This window comes from Thamnophis elegans, chromosome 15, assembly GCF_009769535.1.
Source record: "Thamnophis elegans isolate rThaEle1 chromosome 15, rThaEle1.pri, whole genome shotgun sequence".
NCBI lineage: Eukaryota > Metazoa > Chordata > Lepidosauria > Squamata > Colubridae > Thamnophis > Thamnophis elegans.
This window is the reverse complement of record NC_045555.1, coordinates 37,912,869-37,938,151: the sequence shown is the minus strand read 5'-3', so window position 1 is coordinate 37,938,151 and position 25,283 is coordinate 37,912,869. Positions and strand designations below refer to the sequence as shown.

General features: G+C 41.0%; 1 protein-coding gene across 1 annotated transcript in view; it reads left to right on the top strand.

Annotated features, from left to right (window-relative positions):
• Window positions 1-25,283, top strand: part of MICU1 (mitochondrial calcium uptake 1) — a 199,730-nt gene that overhangs the window by 149,599 nt on the left and 24,848 nt on the right. Inside the window, exons 9-10 of the mRNA XM_032232122.1 lie at window positions 5,201-5,338; window positions 15,764-15,872. Of these exons, the coding sequence (XP_032088013.1) occupies window positions 5,201-5,338; window positions 15,764-15,872 (247 nt within the window). The remainder of the gene's footprint in view (window positions 1-5,200; window positions 5,339-15,763; window positions 15,873-25,283) is intronic.

The window sequence follows — 25,283 nt, the reverse complement described above, 5'->3', positions numbered from 1 at the left end:
CATTACTTTTCATCTGTCTCCCTTGTATAAAACCTGTTTGGTCCATATGTATCAATTGTTGAATGACCAACATTAACCTATTTGCTAATATTTTAGTAAAATTTTTATAATCTACATTCAGTAATGAAATAGGTCTATAATTTTTGGGTTGAGTAGTATCTTGATCTTCTTTGGGTATCAAAGATATAAACGCTGTCTTCCAAGATGGAGGGACTTTACCTTCTGTTTGAATCATATTAAATAATTCTCTAAGAGGTTCTACCATTTCTAACTGTAAGTTTTTATAGTAAACCGCTGTCAAGCCATCTGTACCTGGTGCTTTCCCTGACTTTAATTGCTTAATTACCTGCAGGATTTCCACCGAGGTTATTGGTTGATTCAATTTTTGCCTGTGTTCTTCTCTAACTGAAGGTATTTTCTCTTTGTCTAAATATTTGTCTATGTCTAAACCATTAATTTTATCCCCTTTATACAGTTCTGTAAAAAAATTCCCAGAAAGCCTTTTGAATCTCTTCCTGTTGAAACACCTCCTTCCCTCTGTAAATCAGTTTAGATATATTTCGAGTTTTCCTTTTTTTCCTAATCTGATAAGCTAACCATCTGCCAGGTTTGTTTGCATTACAAAAAGTATTGTGTTTTGCATATAATAAATTAGTAGCTACCTGGTCAGAGATCAACATGTCAAATTGAGATTTTAATATGTTAATAGCTTCCTTAACCTTTGTATCGTCTGGGTTCATTGTTAACTCCAGCTCTTTTCTCTTAATTTCCTCTTCCAGTTCTGTTCGTTTTAACCCTTGCTTATTTCTATGTGTTTCATTTATATTCATCAAAACTCCTCTCATATATGCTTTGCTTGCGTCCCATACAAATTCCATAGATGTACCCTTATTCATATTCAAAACAAAATATTCAGATAGTAATTTTTTACAATCATTAATATACTTTTCATATCTAAATAAGTTTTCATTCAATCTCCAAGACCTTCTTGCCTGCACTACCCTTCCCAACTCCATCCAAACTGGGTTGTGGTCCGAAAGGACCCTAGCTGCAATCTTTGTTTTCTTGACCCTAGAAAGCAAATCATTAGTGGTTAGGATAAAATCAATCCTTGAAAGGGATTGATGCCTGTCCGAGAAGAAAGTGAAGTCATATTCCTCTGCATTTCTTTCTCGCCAAATATCTCTCAATTCAAAATCATCCATAATGTCAAAGAAAGATTTGGGTAACTTTGCTCGCATCTTGGTATTTAGGCGGGAAATCTTCTTATCTCTCTTAGTATCTATCACTCCATTCCAGTCACCTAATAGTATACAGGAACTATAGTCCCACTGTACTAATTTAGCATGAAGATTTCTATAGAATCTATCTTGCTGTTGATTGGGAGCATAAATTCCCAAAAGTAATGTCTTTTTCCCTTCTAAGATTAAGTCTAAAGCAATATATCTTCCGAAGGGGTCTGCTTCTATTAATTCAGCTTTCATATCTTTTCTTAAGTATACAACTATACCATTCTTCTTTTCCATAGCAGAAGCTGCAAAATGTTGACCAAGTTTTGAGTTGATCAAATATTTTTGATCAGTTGACTTGATATGAGTTTCTTGCAAACAAATTACATCGTTCTTAAACTGTTTGAGATAATGAAATATTTTCTTCCTCTTCTGTGGAGAATTCAGTCCGTTGACATTCCATGTTAAAATCTTAGTTGTCATCTTTGGTTGGTTGAAGCATTTTTAGAGCTTCCTGCACGGCCTGTTTAACCTTAGGTCTAGCTCCTCCCACTGCTTCCAGATTTGTTATTGTAGTTCCTTGATCGATGGCCGATGATTGTTGATGCTGTTGCTTTTTAGCTTGTTTCTCCATACGTCTAGTAGTCATGCGGCTAGGTCTTAGTTCCATAGCACCTTGCACTTCTAGAGAAGAGAGATGCTCCATCTTGTCTGGTGGTTGTGTAGTTTGCTGTCTATCCTGTCCTTCTTGTGGTCTTTCTCTGGGTCCAGATGGTGCAGGGTGTCCGGCCTTCAATATATTATAATAAAAATCTCGGGCTTTCCATACAGAGTTGAGGCGGTACCTTTGCTTATCAAATGTAAATATGATGCCAAATGGCGCATCCCATCTATACTGTATCTGACGATTTCTGAGTTCTTCGACCAAAAAAGCGTAGTCTCTCCTGGCTCTTAACATTTGAGGTGGTATCTCTTTCAAAACAGCCAGGTCTTGACCGCCAATTTGAAGCTTAGTGTTATAAGACGCTTGCAGTACCATATTTCTAAGCTCTCTTGTAGTAAAATATATAACGATGTCTCGAGGAAGCTGCTTCTGCTTTGCCAGCCAGGAGTTAACGCGGTAAGCTTTGTCAATTTGCCAGTCTTGGTTGGTCCCTGGTCTTCCCATCAGGCGATCAAAAGCTTCCGATAGGATCTGTTTCAGGTTCTCCTGTTTCTCCTCACGCAGCCCCCTTACTCTTAATGCGAACTCCATTTGTCGGTACTGTATCATAATAATTTCTTTTTCAGCATTTTCCACTTTTTGTTCCACCACCTCTGTTTTCAATGTCAAGTTAGCATTGGCATCATTAAGAACCTCTAGAGTATCTTCCACTCCAGAAATATGTTCTGTTAATACAGTTACAAGACTCAGCATGTCGTCTCTAATTTTATCAACCTTAGCGTCAAATTTCTCATACAGCTCCTGTTTAAGTCCTTTTATTTCACTTTTAATTTCTTCTTTCATTTCTTTTATTTCCTCTTTTCTCTCCTCTCTATTATCTCTAAACTTATCTTCCATTTTAATTGTCTGTGCATTAAGAGCCTCGCTTAGATTACTCAGGAAAAATTCTTTCGTTAACACATCCCCAGCAGGGGGCGTAGGAAGCGGAGGCTGCAGCTTTGTGCCAGGCACTGAAGATGTGCCCCTGGAAGTAGAGGGTGACGACTTCAAGTTAATATTTGGTTTTGAGGCCATTTCAAAATTTATCTGCCTGCAGTTAGTAGAACTCTATTGCCTGAATATGCAGCTTTAAGTAAAGAGGCTTTTATTTTGAAGTTTAAGGCTTGGCAAAACTTTCAGTGAGTAAACATTGTATCAAAACCGTTCAGCAGATTCATCACCATTTAACTTCCAAATAAGCAAAGTTAATGAAGGAGTAAAATTCTTCTATTGTGAAACCAAAACATATGATAAGCAATCTCTTTTGTTTTGAATTCTTGTGAGGATTAGCAAAAAGTGTTCGTTATTACCGGAGAAACCAGCCTGCTCGGCGCCATTTTAAAAGCCTCTAAGTAAATAATTTTTCGGAGGAGAAAAAGAAAAGAAGCTAAAATGTTGATAAACAATTATTGTCCACGCAGTAAACGGATTCAGCTCGTGATAAGATTAAATCAAACAAAACTTTGAGCAGAGTGGGGGAGACTTACTTTGTCCCTGCACAAGGCAGTTTGAAGTTCCCAGCACGGACAGCCGTTCTGCCTTGGGCTAGCCCCCCTTTCCTTGCAAGCACAAAAGCTGCAAAAATCGAAGAGCATTTGCCAGCAAAACAGTTTCTTCTTTCCTTCTTGCCTGAAGGATAAGAAAACCTGATAAGACGTCAGATGGAAGATCCTCTAAACAGGTACGTAGCCAGGAATTCGGAGGCAGCTCATTTTTTGCTGCCTCCACCAGCAAGCTCCTCCCAGGAAGCCGGAGAAATGTTTTTAATTGCTTCAAAGTTTTCCTGTCTGTGAATGATGTGGAAAGAGATCTGGAAGCCTTCAAGTTCCATCTTATCTTTTGAACTGATGTATTGAAAGGTTGATGAAGATAAATAATTGTTTAAAAAGGCACTCCTCTCCCCAAAATTTACAACCCATTGCAATACATTTCTGCAAACATTTTGTTGATGCATGCATAAAATTTCATCTAAAATATAATGCTGTAGTGGTTAGGGTGCAGTACTGCAGGCCACTTTAGCTGACTGTGATCTGCAGTTCAGCGGTTCAAATCTCACCGGCTCAAGGTCGACTCAGCCTTCCATCCTTCCGAGGTGGGTGAAATGAGGACCCCGACTGGGGGCAAGTTGCTGACTCAATTTGCTAAAAAAAATTGTAAACCGCTTAGAGAGGGCTGAAAGCCCTATGAAGTGGTATATAAGTCAAATAAATAAATAATAATAAATAAATAAATAAATAAATAAATAAAGAAATAAATAAATAAATATTTGGTGGCATGCCAGCCATGAGCTAATTTTTTGCCCTTCCGTAGAGCCAGGGAAGGCCATTTTTGCCCTCGTCAAGCTTCAGGAAAGCCTTCAGAGGCTGAGGAGACTGAAAAATTGCACCAACGGGCCAACCGGAAATTTAGAAATGATCCGTTTCCAGTTTCCAGAGGGCCTCCAGGGAGCCGGGAAGGCCGTTTTCGCCCTTGCCAGTCTTCAGGAAAGCCTCTGGAGCCTGGGGTGGGGTTGCACATACATGCACACGGTTGGGTCACGTGCATGCTCAGGTGGGCGGAGAAGGATTGAGTGGGCACGCACGCGATAGCGCCCGTGCTAATTTGACACACCATTAGAAAAAGGTTCGCCATCCCTGCTCTAGAGAAACATTACTTTTATGAAAATTAACTTTGCCCCAATATTTAAGATTTAAAGTCTGCCATCCATTGAAATTCAAAGAGACGTCCTGTTATATTATACTCACATTAGAGTGGTTATCTGTAAGAGGTTGCATGGGATAGGAATCCAAAGACAGTTAAAATATTACGACTATATTACCAACTTTTATATTTTTAATACATTAATATTTTGTTAGTGTGAGTGTATCTCTTAACAAATTTTTATCTTGCAATATTTTACTTAGAACCTTAAGTTGAGAGTGATTCATAGCTTAGAAGAGATAGTAATGCTCACTTTGATGGTTCTTTTATAATTTCCATTAAATATACAAGATAATAATTACATTCCTGACTATTAATATCAACTTTATACCTATGTTGTATATTGTATGCATACTAATGCTGTAATTAAAAATATAGGAGTGTTGAGCATGGTGCTTAATGAGGTTAGCATTCCTTTTCTGATCCTTTAATCTGCTTCTTGTTATTTTTTTTAAAATGTGTGATTTCATGTGGAAGAGAACTTTTCAATAAACAGTATTGATATGACATGAGCAGGTGAATCCGTGCCGTTCTAGGTAACTTCTCTCCTTCCCTTTTTGTCTTCCAGTTTGAAAGGCATGACCCTGTAAATGGTCGAATCACGGAACGCCAATTTGGCAGCATGCTGCTGGCTTATAGTGGAGTACAATCCAAAAAGTTGACTGTGATGCTGAAACAACTCAAGAAGCATTTCCAGGATGGAGTGGTTAGTAACATTTTGCAGCAGTATGACGGAAAAGGGCTGGAGAAGTTTATTAAAAAATAATTGTTTGCATCATAAATGTTCCTGATAGAACAATTAATCAGTTCTGAGAGACCGCCTCCTGCCGATTACCTCTCTCAGACCAATTAGATCGCACAGGTTAGGTCTCCTCCGGATTCCATCTGCCAGCCAATGTTGGCTGGCGACTCCCCGGGGGAGGGCCTTCTCTGTTGCAGCTCCGGCCCTCTGGAACGAGCTCCCTGTTGAGATCTGGACCCTTACTACCCTCCCGGCCTTCCGCAAAGCCACCAAGCCTGTTCCAGCAGGCTCGGGGGGGGGGGGGGGGCTGAGAAGCATTTACCTCCACGGAAATTGTGAATGTTGGTTTTGTTTTTAATATGTTGTCTTTGTCTCGTTTTCCCCCTTTCCCTTGTCTTTTGTGAGCCTCCCGAAGTCCTCCAGGAGTGGGCGGCATACAAGACAAATAAATAATAAATAAATAAATAATAAATAAATAGTGGAATGTCTCATCTCCAGAAGTTGTGGGTGCTCCAACACTGGAGATTTTAAAGAAGAGATTGGACAACCATTTGTCTGAAATGGTATAGCAGGGATGTCAAACTCAAGGTCTGTGGCTGGATCCGGCCCATGAGTGCTTAAATCTGGCCCAGGGGGCCAGCCTGGAAATATCAAAGGACCGGCCCGTGGTGCCTCTGCCAGACGAAACAGGCCGTGGCTGTTTTCGGCCTTCCTGGCCTCTAGCAGCAATCTGCCAGCCAAAAATGAGCTGCGCGGAGGTCCTGGGGGCCCCTATGCGGCCCATTTTCAGCCTCCCCGGACTCCAGAAGCACTCTGCCCGCTAAAAATGGGACAGCCCATTTTGGGCCGGCAGACTGCTGCAGGAAACTGGATTGGGCTAGATTACAATTATGTGGCCTCAAGTAATGGATAGAAAACAAACAACATCCTATGTTAATACTACAGTTTAATGCCAGATGTTTCATACTCTAGGTCCATTTAATCTGCAATCAACAATCTATAATTGACATTTTTATTTACTATTCTGGAAATTCACCTCTGCTGTTAGATCTTGTATTATCATGTTATTTATGCTATTGTATTTTTATTATTAGTTGAATAATAAAAATACAATAGTATGAATAGCTTTTCTGCCTGGAAAAGCAATTTACTATTGAAGAATGGGGGTATAAATTTAGAAATAAAAAGTTTAGTGGAGTATGGAAAATAAGTAATAAATGTTGGCCCGTAATATGTGGTAGAAGAGATAGGAAAAATGGTTATAATAAAGAATTGTGAAAAGAAAGAAGGGAAAAAAAACTTATCTTGAACCTGGATCAAATGCCCACCCCGGCCACTCCTACCATGACCATCCTGCCCCCCCCCCCCACATACACACACAGCCCTCTGAGGGCAAATACAACTCTGATGTGGCCCTCAATGAAATCGAGTTTGACATCCCTCTGGAATAGGCAGAGTACTTCCAGTTCGCTCAGGGACATGTATACGCAGACGCAAAAAACAAGATGGTGCCGCCTATGGCGCCGCAAAGAGAATCAGTTCAAGAGCACGGCAGGCTGAATTACTACCTACTCAGCCAAACTGGTCTGAACCGGTAGGAGCCCACCTCTGGGTATAGAGTTGCCTGCTTGTGCAGGGAGTTGGACTAGAAGATCTCCAAGGACGCTTCCAACTCTGTTATTATGTCATGGAAAGCATAGTACTATATAAGTTACTGTTGTTGGGGTATTCAATGCTAGAAGAAACATTGACCCATAACATTATAAAGAAGTCAAGGCATAGAAACAATGGTGGGGGGGGGAAGCCACTTGTAACAATATGCTCATCTGAGATCCTTGATCTCCAGTTTAAAGATGGATAATGGATTTTGAATAAACATGCTTGAATTGAAAGGACGTCTTTAGTTTGGATTTTAGCAAAGTGTTTGACAAATCAGTTCAAAATAGTTTAATAAGCAAACCAATTACAGGTTAGCTAGACACATAGCAATGATGTGGATACATAGCTGGCTTCAAGCCATACTCAAAAGAATGCTGTAAATTTATTCACCAAGCTAGGGGTATATATTTGGAATGGAAGATCTCAAAGATCAGAAATGGAGCTTACATTCTTTCAATATTTTTATTAGAGATTCAGCCAGAGGAATGAAAGATATAGTGATCAAGGTTGCAGATAGCATAAATCGGATTAGATAGTTATTATGTGAATGAGACAGAAATAAAATTGAGAATGATTTTGATTGACAGATGAAAATTTCTTCATTTAAGGAACATTACCTGACTTAGTTACAGTACTTGTGAAAAAGTTCTTAAGCGTAATACAGGTAACCCTCAAGTTATAATCACAATTGAGCCCCAAATGTCTGTTGCTAAGTGAGACATTTGTTAAGTGAAGTTTGCCCCGTTTTATGGTGTTTCTTGCCACAGTTGTTGACAGAATCATTGTAATGGCTCCTCTCCTAACTTGAGAAAGTAAAGACTCTTGAAACGGATTATTTCAAAAGGAACCTTTAATCAAGCAGGATGGAAACCATTAGAAGCAAAGCAGCATCTGAAAACCTTTAGGCCATGCAAAAGGGATTAAGCTGATAATGACCCCTCCCCTTTATCCGAATGCAGATTCTGACCAATACACAAGTGTGAAGATGCTTCCTTAACTCTTCTGCCCTGGGAGTCAATAAAGTACACGTTCCTATGGCTATCTCTAGTTAGACATCAAAGTTATATATCCCACATGGCTACCATAAACATCCCTCCAGAGATGTTGGGACCTTCAGTCTCCCGGTGACAAGAAACCAGTTGTAAAGTTGTAAAACTCAGTTTTTTCAGATGTAGCTAATGATTTAACTCCCAGGCTCCCCTCCTCCCAATTGAATGGCAGTATCACTTTTAGGGATCTGACAATCATTGCAGTTGTTCAGTTAGTAACACTGTTGTTAAGCAAATCTGCTTCCCATTGACTTTGCTTGTGAGAAGGTCACAAAAGGTGATCATGTGAGCCATCAATTCACGCCAGTTGCCAAGCATCTGAATTTTGACTAGATGACCGTGGGGATGCTACAATGGTCGTAAGTGTGAAAAACAACCATAAGTCACTTTTTTCAGTGCCGTTGTAATTTTGAACTGTCACTAAACGAATGGTTGTAAATCAAGCACTACTGGTAGTTGATTGCAGTCTGGTTGAATCAGAGGGGTCATGTACTCTTCAGAAAGACAAGTGAAATTTTAGCGTACATCTACAAAAATTGTTTATTTATTTATTTACTTATTGGTACGATTTATAGGCCGCCCAATCCCGGAGGACTCCGGGCGGCTTACAACGAAGGAAGAAGGAATAATAAAAAATGAAAATAAAAAGAAAAAATGAAAAACAGGTTAAAATCAACACACATGCATTCGTTATGATCGGGGCTGGGCCTCAACAATGAGGTCAACAGCCCCAGGACTGCCAGAATAGCCAGGTTTTCACAGCTTTTCTGAAGGCCATGAGAGTGGGTAAGGTCCGGATTTCTGGGGGTAGCTCATTCCAAAGGGTCGGAGCAGCCACAGAGAAGGCTCTCCTTCGGGGAGCCGCCAGCCGACATTGTCTGGCTGACGGCATCTGAAGGAAGCCCACCCTGTGGGATCTCACCAGCCATTGGGAGGAATGTGGCAGTAGGCGGTCTCGCAGGTATTGCTTCCAATGCATGGGAAGTCATTGTTCCCTTTTCTTCTGCTTTAGTCAGATACCATATTGAAGAAAAGTGCAGCATAATGAGGTGCAGAAACTTAAGTTTAAAGTAGTTGCTTTGTGAATGCTTCAACCTCAATCAGGCCTGTTTCCAAACTTAAAACACTTCCTGAATCATTGAAAAAGCCCATTTCAAGCTTGAAAAGGTTTGATTTCAGAACATTTTCCACACTTCTAATTCAGAAGAACTGTAACTGATTTAGAAAAGGGAAGAAAAGATATTCATGAAAACAGAAACTTGAGCCCTGCGAAGAGAGGGAGGAGTTAGATATCTTTAGTCTCAATAAGAGAAGACCAATGTACTAAAAGGAATTACAACCTATTCTTTTTCAGAGTCAGGATATTAAAATTAAAGGAAAGCAGTTTGTGGTTTGATATTAAATGGAGTGAGGGACGATGCGATGACTCAGTGGCTAAGATGCTGAGGTTGTCGAACAGAAAGGTCGACAGTTCGGTGGTTCGAATCTCTAGCGCTGCATAATGGAGTGAGCTCCTGTTACTTGTCCTAGCTTTTGCCAACCTATCAGTTTGAAAGCATGTAAAAAATGTAAGTAGAAAAATAGGAAACACCTTTGGTGGGAAAATAACAGCGTTCCATGCGCCTTCGGTGTTTAGTCATGCCGGCCACATGTACGACGTCTTCGGACAGCATTGGCTCTTCGGCTTTATAACGGAGATGAGCACTGCCCCCTAGAGTCAGGAATGACTAGTACATATGTGTGAAGAGAATCTCTACCTTACCTTTATTAAATGGTGTACTACTTGGAGAAAAAAGTTTTGCTTTGTTTTTTTCCTAACCAGGCCTAACCTATTTATTTACAAACATATTTTATATTTTAGTTTAATATTCTAAATGTCTGTTTTTCTTTTCTGTCCTGAGAATATATACTTTTCAGTAGCCATTGGAGTGAGTTAGGAGTTGAACTGCAGATTTAGAACAAAAGAGAAGGTGAGGGAGAGAAATTATTAAGTATAGGAGAAGTCGAATCTGTGAATAGTGCATATTTATTTGGAAGCAATTCACACCATGTTCATGGGAAAGTATTCTCAGGAAAAATATGATTGCAGTCTGAGCATTAAAACAAAGGCTGAGAATTAAGTCCAAGGTGCTTTTTTTTTGCATTTTTACTTCAGAGTGACTTTTCACAATGAATTTGTCTGCACATGGTACCCTCGGGCACCTCTCCATATTGCTGAGTCTGAATTTCTGATACATTGTAGGACACCCACTCAGTTTTTAATTGACCCTCTCACTATTGAAAACATTCTGACTTTGTATAAATTTCCCCTCTAAGGACAGACTCTCAAGCAGCATCTTCTGACCATCATTTTTTTGTTTAAATCTCATTGAAGAATCCCTGGAACTCTGCTTGAAAACCACCCAAAGCAGGGGTGTCAAACTCAAAGCCTGGGGGCTGGATCCAGCCTGCGGGGTGCTTAGATCTGGCCCGCGGGGCTGCGCTTGGAAACAGCGAAGGGGCGGCCCACAGTGCTTCTGCCAGTGAAAACAGAGCTCGGGAAGACTGTATGTGGCCATCCCAAGCTCCATTTTCACTGACAGAGGGTTGCAGGAGGCTGTCGCAGCTGAAAACGGAGTTCAGGAGCCCGTTTCTGCTGACAGAGCACTCGGGCCACCACAGGCGCCTCCAACATGAGTGATGTCGAGCTGGCCATGCCCACCCCAGCCCCCCAAGGTCAATCACAACCCTGATGCGGCCCTCAATGAAGTCGAGTTTGACACCCCTGACCCAAAGCAATTCCTTCCTACAGCAAGAGACACATTTAACTCCATAGGTTAACTAACCTCCATGTTATTTAATCACAGTGTGCTCTGAAGTATATATTTGGAAGAAAAGGTAAAATATATTTTGACAAGCAAGCATGCCAAACATACAGGTGCAATAGAAAAGGGCATAAATCAGGTTCCTTCCAGTTTAACCAGCATTGTGGTTTTTTTTTTTAAAAGATATCTTGGCCCGTAGCTCCAGTTATCAAAATGACTGCCAGCACAAGCTGCATTTGCTGGATTGCTATCAGGCAGTTTGGGGATTATCGGATCAAGCTAGTAGACACAGAATGACTGCAATATATCCTTCTATCCAACATCTCTTAGCCTGAATAATTTTGCAGTGAAATATTCAGGGCAAAAATGACTCCTTTTAAATCATGATTGGACAACCCGAATGCTCAGACAAATCAGTTCTTCAGCAAGTCCATTTAACTTCATAATGCCATTAAAAAGTATTTTCTCTGATTCGTAACAGTTTCCTCTGAACTTTGTTTTATTAATAGCTTGTAAGAAAGATGATCTTCTCTTGAGCAACTTATGTAAGTCATTTTTAGCATTGACATGCTCTGTGTGCTTTAGCTGTGAAGATAGTGTGGGCTCATTCATTATTATCTAGTATCTGGAAGTCATCCTTGCTATTAAATTTCTGTTCCGGTTGTAAAGGAGTTTAGAGATGGCCTTGAGGAAGATTTGAAAGAACTTTTAAAGGAGAGATAAGAAATACACCAAGCATGTTGGTGAACCTATGGAATGCATGCCAGAAGCGGCACACGGGGCCATCCTGCATGGGATGTGTGGCCTCACTGACTCCTCTTTTGCACGCCTGTGGCTGCACGCATGCCGCCCACTGTCCTTCATGGTGCAGGAGTGCCGAAACCTGGAAGGGCAGCATTCCATGCAGGTGTGCACTGGCACCTGAGCTTACGGGTTTCTGGCGCCTGTATGTGCGACGGCCAGCTGTTCATCAGGCGCACAATATGCTGGAAACCGGAAGCTGGTGCACGCATGGGCAATGAAATGCTGCTCTTTTGGCGTTCCCAGGTGCACAAAAGACAGCAAGGCAACACGTTCCTTGCGGGATGGTTTTGCGTGCCATTTCCAGCATGCAGTGATGAAAAAGGTTTGCCTTCACTGCACTAAGTCATTGGATAGTTGTTGATGATGCAACAATAAAGTAGCATTCCTGAAATCCTCGATGTGTCTTTTTCTTGAACTGGCCTACCTTGAATGGGTGACATCTGTCCTGAAAGCCAGTCTCTCTCTCTGTTTCATCTTCATCCCTTCATGGTATTGGACCTGGGTACTTGAGAGACCACCTGCTGCCAATTACCTCCAATAGACCCATTAGATCCCACAGACTAGGCCTCCTCCGAATTCCATCTACTGGCCAATGCCGTTTGGCTACTACCCGGAGGAGGGCCTTCTCTGTGGCTGCTCCGGCCCTCTGGAACAAGCTCCCCGTGGAGATTCGGACTATCACCACCCTTCAGGCTTTCCGCAAAGCCCTTAAAACCTGGCTGTTCCGACAGGCCTGGGGCTGATGAGTTCCGCGCCCCCGCTCGAATTGTGTGGTTGTTGACTGTTTTTAAATTGTTGTAGTTGTTTGTCCGTTGTCTTTCCTCTATGTTTGTATTTGTATTCCCCCCCCCCCTTTACTTTGGTTTGTGAGCCGCCCTGAGTCCCTCTGGGAATAGGGCGGCATAGAAATGCAATAAATCAAATCAAATCAAATCTTACACCAAACAAAATCTAGGTAGTTATTTTGAGCTTCTTTCTCACCTTTCTTTCAAATATTGGACTGTGACATCGCTTCTCCAAGTTTCTCCTTAATGGCATGTTCTTTGCTTCCCCCTTAGCAGTGGTTTCAGTCCAGGATCATCCCTAAATTCCTTTACACCAGTTAATTCAGATGTCTAAAACTTACTAAAATTGTTGTATTTTCTCCACTTGTTTTTTTAAATCAGAAGTTTCCCCTCTTTTGTATAATCATATTTCTCTTTAAATGTTGCTTTAATATCTTATCCCATATTTTGATTACAAAGCGCAAAGGACAGAACCTATTTTTGCTTTGTTTTGCCTCCCAGAATTCTCCACATCTTAAAAGTTTCCAAAGTTAAGAAACACTGGTTTAGATAATATAGGACCAAACCTAATTCTACCTTAATTACATGTAGGGTTCCTTTGGTGTTTCAAATTAATTGTCAGACTCAAGTAACTAGGAACAGGAGATCAAAGCACTTCACATTTATTAAATGCTATCTATACACATTCCAGTTGTCGTTTATGGCTGTGAAAGTTGGACCACAAGAAAGGCTGAGCGCCAAAGAATTAAGGGCTTTGAACTATGGTGCTGGAGAAGACTCCTGCGAGTCCCTTGGACTGCAAGGTGATCAAACCGGTCAGTCCTAGAGGAGATCAATCCTGACTGGTCTTGAGAAGGCCAGATCCTGAAGATGAAACTCAAATACTTTGGTCACCTAATGAGAAGGAAGGACTCACTGGAGAAGAGCCTAATGGTGGGAAAGATTAAGGGCAAAAGAAGAAGGGGATGAAGAGAATGAGGTGACTGGATGGAGTCACTGGAGCAGTAGGCGTGAGCTTAAATGGACTCCAGAGGATGATAGAGGACAGGAAGGCCTGGAGGAACGTTGTCCATGGGGTCACGATGGGTCAGACACAACTTTGCAACTAATAACAACACCTATACACAAGAATCTAATCTAACAGTCAAGGCAAATTTAGCACTAGATAGGAGGGTAGCAATCCTAAACTGATGAAGCATTTGACCCTGCCTTCTTTCTCAGCCTGGGTATCTCCTACATCAATTTGAGGAATTCCAATTTTCATGCAAATTACACCACTCAGGGGCATTTCCCCACCTAAAATTAATTGTCCTCAAGGAATGTGATTTTCTTTAAATCAGGGATGGAAAGAAAATTCAACATTTTTGCTCTCATCTTGTAGTCCCCTGTTAAAATCCCTACTCTACAATGTATTCTTAAAACACTAAGTGCTGTTTCTGTCTCTTCAAGCACTGGTTTTATCCTGCATCTTCTAAAAGTCCAGATTCGACACCTATTTTTTATTTCTCTCTTCAAACCAAGGGCTCCAGAATACTCATTCAAATATATCTTGACTCATCTCCATCCTAGATCTTGACTAACTGCCATACAAATAAAATAATTATTTAGAAATTCGAATATCTTAATTTAACAGTTGCTATGCTTGTCATTTGGAACAGTGACTAGGAGAAATAGAATTCCCATATAAAAAGGCAAAACTGTGTGGCCTCTTTTTCTAATTGGCATTGCACAGCTTACATGCTTACTGGTTATTGATCTTTACAACACCACAGCAACTGCTCATTTTCATCAAGCACGGGGAAAATAATTGAATATTTGCCTGTCGACAAGAACACTTACAAATTGCATAATATCCGAGACAATGAATACAAATCATAGTTCCATACTGGTAGCTTGCTTTGTTAGCAATTGTTTAGAACTTAGTGTTTCTTTAAATAGATTTGAATACCCGTAGAAAGGATTCAAGAGTAGCGGTTTGTGTTCAAATTGTAGAGCAAACTAATTAAACTAGACAAATCATCTACTGCGGAACCTGCTTGCTGAAATTCAGACTTAATTATTCCTGCTTTTGGCCGGATTTTTTTCCTCCTTGAAAAAAAACAACAGTATTTCTTACCACTCAGCTGTTCCACAAGAATATGTGTAGCAAATGTGTTTTGTGTTAAACCTGCCTATTCCATCTTTAGCATAATTTAATCTTGCAAGCAACGTACTATAGTATAGCTGTATATGGCAAATTGATTACAAACTGGGAAATTGGTTTTCTATTCTATCCAGCAAAATCAAATGAGTCATTTAAAATGTTACTTCTGTTTGGCTTACTAATTTGTTTTTCATTATTTTTTTACCTATTTGCACTTTGTCATTTTCATTTTTAGATACTCCTATTTTGGCGCCACTATTCTTTTCCTCAGGCAGGTGGCAGGCATCCTTGGCATTAAAAATGCACACTTTTGTAGTTTTTATTCCTAGAATAGGCACTTCTGGCAAATGTAGTATAAAATGGATCCTACTGTAGTAAATACCTTCTGTATAGTATGTGAAAGCGTAAAGCTGCAAGTGATGTTAGTAGATGTGAAAACGTTTACCAAACAGGAAAAATACAGTGGGGGTAAGACATCCCTAGCACCCCTCAGCAGGTGTGTTCTGTTAAGATGCAGCCTGTTGTGCCTTTAAATGGCTTCTATTGTATTACCGTAAAATGGCTTCTACTGTGCAGCGCAGTGGAGTTGCCATGGTAATGGTTTCACAGTACTCCACAAGGGAGCTCCCTCTAGTAAGGAGGAAAATCCAACATTAGAAATTAGGTTTGGTCCCGACATTTTCCCCCTATAAATAAATACCCAGGCAATGCTGGGTTATCAGCTAATATAAAATGAATAACTGCATAAGCATCCAACCATACTTTAGAAATTAGGAACAGCAGGTAAGAAGCATGCTAGTTCATAGTTCAATTTGTAAATGCTTTGACATACAATAAGTTGACAGCTAAATATTTCTAAATTTCTAGAGAAATAAACAGATTTGTTTCCTCCATTGCTAAAAACAAGAGGCCATTTGAATTGATCTCATGAATTGGTAAAATTGGCTAACATTTTAGCTAAAGTGAAGCTGATTATATTATTATAGTAATGATGATATTTATCCCAGAGAAATAGGCCGGATTCATAGCTAAGTCAAAAATGGATTGCAAATATGAAATTTTGTGAATTTATACATTGACAGCATTCTTGTTTTCTACTTATTTTTTCCCCTTTAAATATGTTGTTTTCTTTATCTTCACTGCAGGGACTAACATTTGAGGAAGTAGAAAATTTCTTCACATTCCTGAAAAACATAAATGATGTTGATACAGCTTTAAGTTTCTACCACATGGCTGGAGCATCTCTTGATAAAGGTAATCAACATTTTCCCACCTGATATTTTAAAGAAAAAAATAAAAAAAAATTATATTCACTTTTACCAGATGTTAGAAAGTGCAGGTTTTGTGATATTCTGAATATTTAAAAAACCCTTCATGAAATCATTCTTCAATTTATCATGAAACAGTTCAACAGTGTAACATTTACAGTCTATAAGCAGATATCCATCAACTGTATTTTTCAGAGTATAAGACACACCTTTTTCCCTCAAAAAAGAGGCTGAAAATATGGGTGCGTCTTATACACTGAATACAGCATTTTTTGCCTCCCAAAACTCCGCCCCTTCACCAAAATGGCCGTGCATAGCCTTTAGGAGGCTTTCAGAGAGTTCCTGGGGGCTGGGGAGGGCAGAAATGAGCAAAAAACGGTATGTTTCCCCCCCCCCCCAAGATCCCAGCAGCACTCTTTCTAAAGACTATCCATTTTTTTTTTTTACAAAAAACAGCCCTGTTTTTGTGAAAAATGGACCAGTTTTTGCTTGTTTTTTGCCCTCACCCCCCAGGAGCATTCTACAAGCCTCCTAAGGGCTATTCATGGCCTTTGGGGGGGGGGATGGGCCCATTTTCATGAAAAATGGGCTGTTTTGGGGAGGTTTGCAGAGTCCAAAAACTTTTTTTTTAAAATTTTCTATTCAAAACCTTGCTGCGTCTTGTACTCCAGTGCGCCTTATACTCCGAAAATTACAGTAACTCTGACTATCTAATTCTAGGTAGTTTCTAGTAAATAATATAAGTAGGCATTAAAGCTCTTTCTCAACAGAAGCACCATATCTGAGCATTCAGAGTCAACCTATACTACTAATGTGTTAGCTTTCTGTATCCAGTGAATTTTGTATATATGGATAAAATTATAATGTTAACTGAGTGTGTGTTTGAAAATTACAATGACTCTACCATACTGATAGGCTAGAGGTGAATATGTACTCCAGAGCAGTGAGGTTTTTTGCACCTTTTTTGTCCATAATCCACAGTGGCTTAGTGACTCAGTGACGCTGTGGCTCAATAGCTGAACTTGTCGATCAGAAAGGTCTTCGGTTCGGCGATTCGAATCCCTAGCGCTGCGTAACAGAGTGAGCTCCCATTACTTGTCCCAGCTTCTGTCAACCTAGCAGTTCGAAAGCACATAAAAAATGCAAGTAGAAAAATAGGAACCACCTTTGGTGGGAAGGTAACAGTGCTCTGTGCGCCTTCGGTGTTTAGTCATGCCGTCCACATGACCACGGAGATGTCTTCTGACAGCGGTGGCTCTTCAGCTTTGAAATGGAGATGAGCACTGTCCCCTAGAGTCGGGAACGACTAGAACATATGTGCAAGGGGAACCTTTGGCCGTTACCTGGCCATAATCCAATTATGGAAGGTATTTAAGAAAGAATCCTCTTAATTTAATTTCTAGGGTGTCAATACTTGTCGCTGGCTTGGTTCTATCTCGGTCTTCAGCCTCACTGCACCAACTGGCAAACAGGATTACGTAATTGCATTGTAGCTTTTGGTTACTTTGTGGATGTCCCCTAAACTCTTTCTCCCTGCTACTCTTTAAGATAAATTAAGGTGGACTGCACTTGAAAAAGATTTTAGCACAGCACTTGGTATTAAATATTTTGTTTGTTTGTTTCTTTATTAGATTTATATCTTCTTTGTACACTAGCTCAAGGCAAGTTACATAATATTCTGTCCTTTTTTTTCACCTACATCAGGGATGTTAAACTCAAAGCCCATAGGTGGATCCGGCCTGCAGGGTACTTAGATCTGGCCCGCAGGGCTGCCCTGGAAATAGCAAAGGGCCAGCCTGCGGTGCCTCTGCCAATGAAAACAGAGCTCAAAACGGCCGCGTGTGACCCTCCCAAGCTCTGTTTTTACTGGCAGAGGATTGCAGGAGACCGTCCCAGCCGAAAACGGAGCTCAGGAGCCTGTTTTCACTAGCAGGGCACTTGGATTGCCACAGGCGCCCCTGACACAAATGACATCAAGCTGGCCACACCCACCCTAGCCATGCCAAACACAACCCTGATGTAGGCTTCAATGAAATTGAGTTTGACACCCCTGACCTACATTAACCTTCCCAGATAGGTTGTTGATTGGTGCAGAAGCACCATGAGCATCCGTAGGTGAAGGGTGCCTTGAATTTAGGTCGCCCCACTCCTTCAAATACTGTACCCCACTGGCCGTTGTCTGTCCCAATGTTGTCTTCTCAGCACCAGGCAGCATCTTATCCTGACACCAAGTGCGCACAATGTCTGCAATAAACTTCATGCATTTTGTGATATCGTATGAAGCATATTCATTCAAGTTCAATAGAGTCATGTTTTTCTTGTGCTGTAGCATATGTTACAATTTCCCCAAAGCTGCTGCAGATTTTCAGACACTGGAAAGATATTTCACTGAATTATAAAGCAGGAAGATTTTAAATAATATAAATATCATTTGCATAATTCATGCTGTGGCAGCTATTACTTCTTTTTCCCTGTCCCAGTTCTATGTGAATGTTCCATGTAGTTGGTCTATCAAGGAAGTGGAATTACCCTGTTTTCCCGAAAATAAGACCTCCCCAGATAATAAGCCCAATCGGGCTTTTGAGCGCATGCACTAAAATAAGCCCTCCCCAAAAATAGTGCAACACAGCAGCAGCCATGAGGTGACCTCACTCACTTCTCCTGCCCCTCAAAAATAATAATAATAATAAGGCCAAGTGCTTATTTCAGGGTCAAAAGAAAATAAGACCCTGTCTTATTTTCGGCAAACACGGTACTGTCTTGAACAGAGAATTTTGAGCATTCTAAAAAGGAATCTGGGTCCAAGTTAGTTTAGAAACACAATTTTAAATATGAGTGACTAGGCTTAAGTTCAGTTTCACACTTCTAGTTGTAATTAAAAATTTTATGAGTTAGAAAGTGAAACACTTAGATTTTTTTTCCCTAAAGGTTTATCCAAACATCCTTGTTATTTATTTGTTTGTTGGTTTCCTGTCTTTATTATTTTATAACTCAAAGCAGCGAACATATACAACACATTTTCCTTCTCCTACTTTCCTCTCAATAACAACCGTGTGAGGTGAGTTGGGCTGAGAGAGAATAACTGGCCCAATATCACCTAGAAAGCTTTCATAGCTGAGGCAGGAGCTGAACTCACGGTCTCTTGCTTTCTACCTAGTATCTTAACCATTAGACCAAACTGGCTGTCTTAGGTGAGATAGGCAGAATAAAGATCTGATTAATTAATTGACAGCTGTAAGCCAGAGATTCTTGGCTAACTGTTCTTTAAGGAGTTGGGCTGATGGGCTGCCTCCATCTTATTCCTCATCCAGAGTTGGAGGCCAACTAAGTCTGTATGTTTTTCCCTATTTCAGGGGTGAAATTCAGCAGGTTTTGACAGGTTCTTGAGAACCAGTAGCGGAAATTTTAAGTAATTCGGAGAACCAGTAAATACCACCTCTAACTGGCCCCAGAGTGGGGTGGGGAATGAAGATTTTGCAATATCCTTCCCCCAAGAGTGGGGAGGGAATGGGGATTTTACAGTATCCTTCCCCTGCCACGCTCACAGAACTGGTAGTAAAAAATAATTGAATTTCACCACTGGCCTATTTCCATCTTTTCCAAGTACAAACGTTGCCATTTCACATGATTTTGATAGCTCAGAGTTGACTGTGGTGATGACAGCATGTTCAGCAGTCCAATTCCTATTGGCTGCTTTCCCCAAAGTAAGACCAAACCGGAAAATAAGTCCTAGCATGATTTTTCAGGATGCTCGTAATATAAGCCCCTCCTCAAAAAATAAACCCGTTAAGATCGTCAACCAGATGGGTGCATTTAGTACTGTATGTATATTCATGTTTATATAAAGAGTTTTTTTTTATGTAGTTTCCATTATGCCTTGCAAATCATTTCTATTTTTGTTGCATTAAGTATCGATCAGAGGAATGTCCTATTTTACTTAAAGGCTCACATCAAACAAGCTGCATTGTTCGTTTAAAAAAAAGAGTTGCATTTTAATTACTAGCGTCTGTTCCATAAACAAGGTTTAGTATTTAGTTAGTGCGCACAGTTATTAGATCCATAATATGGATCCTGGTTTTCTGGGAAAATAAATTATACAAAATGGATCGCTGAGCATGTGATTGACAACCAAAAATCCTCCACTTCCTGTTTATCTTATCTGTACGAGATTTATTTAATATATTCTCCCCTATACACAGATAAGGAATTTGCCCATTTCCCTGAGAGGAGTAGAAATCTGTTCTGGGTGAGATTTAGGCAGCCATGAAACAGAAAAGGCATGAATTATGAGGGCTGCATCGTGTCCAAAGCCATTTTAGGGGGAAATTTTGATTTCAGTGGACTCAAAGGGCCTTGCAAACTAATAATGCCAGTAAAAAGACTAATCAGCATAGGAATCAAAATTTAGGTTGCTTGCACTGAGCCTTGCCAAGTCATCCACCTGCATAAATACTTTGCTTTGAATTTTTAATGAAGCAGGCGAGGTGCTCCGTTTTTTCATTGCATCCCAGACCTTCTGTGATCTGATTCTGTTGAATTAAAATATAGCCTCCTTCACTGCGGTTGAAGAATGGTTTCAGCTGGCCAGACTATTCAGCAAAATGTCAGTGTGTGCAGAACAGTCGCTGGAAATCACTGAGAAAAGGAATCTTACATTAAACCTAATTACATTGGCTACTTCTACTAGCAGCTCTCCAAGATCTTGTGCTGAAGTTTTTTTCCACAGTTCTTATTCACCCTAGATCAGGGGTCTCCAAAGTTGGCAATTTTAAGCTGGCTAGGGGAATTCTGGGAGTTGAAGTCCGCAAGTCTTAACGTTGCGGGTTTGGAGATCCCTGCCTAGATGCTTAGCTGTGGATGTTGGAAATACAGAAAGATGGGATCTTTATATAGGAACTTTGACATGCAAAATTTCATGCCCCATTTCTGCAAGGTATTCATATCAGGGGTGAAATCCTCCAGGTTCAACCCGGTTTGGCTGAACCGGTAGGGATGATTGTCCTTGGTTCCGTGAACCAGTAGTAAAAAATAAAGCTTCTGCGGACCGCACAGTTCAGCTGTGAACCAGGCGATCATCAGAAGATTCCTCCCCACCCCCTGCATATTAAAGCATTTTTTCCCTGCCAGTTCGGGCTAATAGGCAGGGGGAAAATGCTTTAAAAAGCCAGGAGGGAGGGTGCTGCGAAAGAGGGAGAGAGGAAAAAAAGGAGAGGGAGGAAGGACCACAAATTTGGCACTAGATGCAGCTTCAGAAGATACCTTGAAAGAGCACAACAATCCAGAGCTGGAAGGGACCTGGAGGTCATCTAGTCCAACCCCCTGCTCCAGCAGGACATTGTTAAAGTGAGTTTCTGTCTTTTGACTCCCCCGGTCACATGACTACATAGCCACGCCCACCCAGTCACACGACCCACCACCACCAAACCTCACCCACAGAATCAGTAGGAAATATTTTTAGATTTAACCACTGATTCATATGGAGCCATTACACACAGAGGATAACCCATGATACAGATAACTTAAAGAGACTGTGAAGTTAAGGCTTAGGAAGAGGAAGACCGAGGTGGCGCAGTGGATAGGGTGCAGTACTGCAGGCCACTTCAGCTGACTGTGATCTGCAGTTCAGCGGTTCAAATCTCACCGGCTCAAGGTCGACTCAGCCTTCCATCCTTCCGAGGTGGGTGAAATGAGGACCCAGAGTGTGGGGGCAAGTTGCTGACTCAATTTGCTAGAAAAAATCTGTAAACCGCTTAGAGAGGGCTGAAAGCCCTATGAAGCGGTATATAAGTTAAATAAATAAATAAATAAATAAATAAATAATAAATAAATAAATAAATAAATAAATAAATAAATAAATAAATAAATAAATAAAAGACAACTGAAGCATAGAGCACGCCTACTTAGTGAAATTTAATTTAGCAGCTATCACAAGAGCTGGGGGCCTTATTTCATTCTTGGCCTCACGATGTTCTCCCTCGTGGGAACATCCTAGGCTGCATTTCCTAGTTGCTGCGGATGTTGTTTTAGCCCCTGCTGCTAGAGCAGTGATGGTGAACCTTTTCAGCACTGAGTACCAAAAAGGTTGTGCAGAAACATCGCCCATGCGCGCGCTCGTCAGAGCCACACTCCAGAAAATCCGAACTTCCAGTTTCTGGCACACATGCATGCCCAACAATCAGGTGGCTGGTGTGCATGCGCACACCAGTTTTTGGCTCTGCCGCACGTGCAAAGGACAGCTGATTGTCACACACATATGCCTGCCAGAAACCCAGAAGGCCAACAGGCAAGGCCGTACGTGCCGGGCATCATGGCTTCATGTGTCCCTTTGGGCACACTTGCCATAGGTTCGCCATAGAGCCGAGGTGGCGCAGTGGTTAGGGTGCAGTACTGCAGGCCACTTCAGCTGACTGTTATCTGCAGTTCAGCGGTTCTAATCTCACCGGCTCAAGGTTGACTCAGCCTTCCATCCTTCCGAGGTGGGTGAAATGAGGACCCAGACTGTGGGGGGCGATATGCTGACTCTGTAAACCGCTTAGAGAGGGCTGAAAGCCCTATGAAGCGGTATATAAGTCTAACTGCTATTGCTATTGCCATCACGGCTCTGGAGCCTTTTACGATGAAAATGAAATTGTGCTGTTACAATCCTGTGTATGTGTTGCATTGAAAAATTCAGTGCACGTATTTCACATTGGTAAATGCAGCCTTGAGTTGAGATCCATAATTGCCAAGCAATTACAATTACCCTACTTATTGGGTTCAGCTACTCTCATTATGTATTTATTTACAGAGCGCTATACAAACATTTCTATACTCCGCCACTTCGTTTAACTCAAAAGGAACAAAACCATGAAACTGTGTAACAGTTCCAAAGTAATACATTATAAGAACAGTCCAGATCCACCATTGTCAACAAAAGCCTTTTGAAGTCTTCGTGGTCTTGGGAAAGGCAAACAAGGTGAAAGTTTCATGTCCTTTGTAGGCAAAATATTTCATAATGTGGGGGGGCCACACTGGGAAAGGCCTTCCACTCCTTTTACCTCATGTTCTATTTTTGAGTCATTTTCAAGGGCAACCCCATACGAAGTGCAATATCAACGTTTAGATGTGCAAAGAGGAAGATATGAGTCACCCCACACCATCGTGGTCAAGAAAGTCTGACAAATGATTGAAACGGACTGAAATTGTACACTTTCAAGTCAGAAGGCCGTGCTGTTGCCTATCCAGGATATGAAAAACAAAGAAGAAATAGCATTATTTTCATACACAAGAAAAATAAACAAAGTATTCCAGATGAGAGACAGCAAAGTATCCAGAGCAATAAATGGATGAATAATACGAATTAAACTTTACAGATAACCTCTGTTTGTGTTTAATATCCATGTTTTTGCTCCAGTCAGTTCTTATGCAGAAGAAAAGGAGGTTGATGAATGTTATGGTCACCTTTAACCCTAAAATCAACAGAATATGCAAGCAAAATACGCTGCTTTAGCTGTGGGAATGCTAAACTTAATTGGATTATATGACCTTGCAAACCATAGGTGGGTTCCAGGGGTGGGTTTCAACCGGTTCGCGGCGGTCCCTACGAACCGGTTGGTCGCCGAACCCGGAAGTAAGTAACTTCCGGGAACGGCGAAGGGCGCACCCGCCCGCCCGCCCGCGGTCCTTACCCGGTTTTGACGAGTTCTGCGCTTCCACGCATGCGCAGGACGCATACAGCGCCTGCGCGATCGTCCAGGAGCAGCTGGAGCATCGCGCAGACGCTAGTACGCATGCGTGCACCGCGCGCGTGCACGAGGGCGCCACCGGCCCTGTTCCAACCAAACCGGTTGGAACGGGGTGAGAAACCCACCCCTGGTGGGTTCCTACCAGAGGTAGTAGGTAGTAACTTGGCCTGCCACACCCCTGAACCGGGGGTGCCACCTTGATTTTCGGCCCTGTGCTTGTGCAGAACAATCTTCATTGCAGAAATTTAATATTTTTTCCTTTTCTAATGTTGTGCGCATGCGCAGACCTTTTTAGGTGCAAATGAGCACGCACACTGAACCGGCAGTAATGCTGGCAACAGCCCACCCCTCTTGCAAACCAAAATGAAACAGAAGACGTATTGATTTCTGCCAATCCAACGATTTCTAAGAGAGAGAGAGAGAGAGATCATCAGATGGAGTGCTCAGAAATCACATTTATTATTGGTAGAAAGAGCTAGAAGAGGTCAATTCTAACAGCAAAGATGTGGCCAGAAAAACTGACTATAGATTTGTTCACAGACTGCTCATGTTCAAGTTGGAAATCAGGCTAAAGTGGGAAAAAGGAAGCCAAGCAGTTTCTATAACACGATCTTGAATACATAGCTATCATTTTGAACAAGAGTATCAGGAATTGCTTTGAAGCAAGTCTGGAATCTTACTTGATAGGAAATCAGAGGAACTACGGAATGAAATCAAAGAAGGCATCAGGGTGAATGTGAAAAGAGGCTAAGAACATTGGGGCTGGAGGAAATGCTTAAGGAAAAAAGCAAATGGATCATGGAGCAAATAAATCCAGAGTTCTCATTTGAGGCCCAAATGAGCAGGCTGGAATTGCATAGTTTGAATATGTTATATGAGGACTCATTTCCCTTGAAAAGTCCTTAAAAGTTTTTCTGCGAGAAAAGAGGATGACAGCAGTGAAGTGATTGGATTTCATAACAGCAGCGATAAGTTCATCTCTGAAGACCCACAGCCTCTCCTGCCCGCTTAGAAGCAGCTTGTGGAGAAGATTCTAGTCTATAACTTTGCATGCCTCTCATCCATAGAATATCCATAACCTTTTATTGGATATCTATTATTTTAATATATTTGGACCTATTTATTATTTTAATGGATATGAGCCTATTATTTATTACATTACAGTCAAGCCTATAGTTTCCTTTCTGAATATAAGTGCCTTACCATTCTTTCATATGGATTCCTCCTGTAATAATTCCAGTTAAATTGGTATATTCTCATATATTTACTTCTAAATAATATATTTACTGGCATTCCATTTAATATGCTTCATTTGTCTTCTGACAATTTCACATTTTCCTTGCTTTGTTCTTCTCTATGTTCCATATTCCAATTATATGTGTCCTTTTTAAGTAAGGAACTAGGTGTCTATATCAGGGCTGTCATTCTGAAATGTCATTTTCTCTCATTTTAATCAGCATAAAGAAATGTGTGGGAACAACCTAAAACCACTTGTAGGATTATTATTTTTTGCCAACAATATGTTAAAAGTTTTGTCCTTGGGAGCTCAACTTCTCATTCACAGTTTGGCCCGTTTCATAATTTTTGGGACACGACCTGTTTCTACCTGGATATAACTCTATTTTTAGCGATAACATTTTCAAGCTTTTCTGAACTAGCTCCTGTTGTAAATC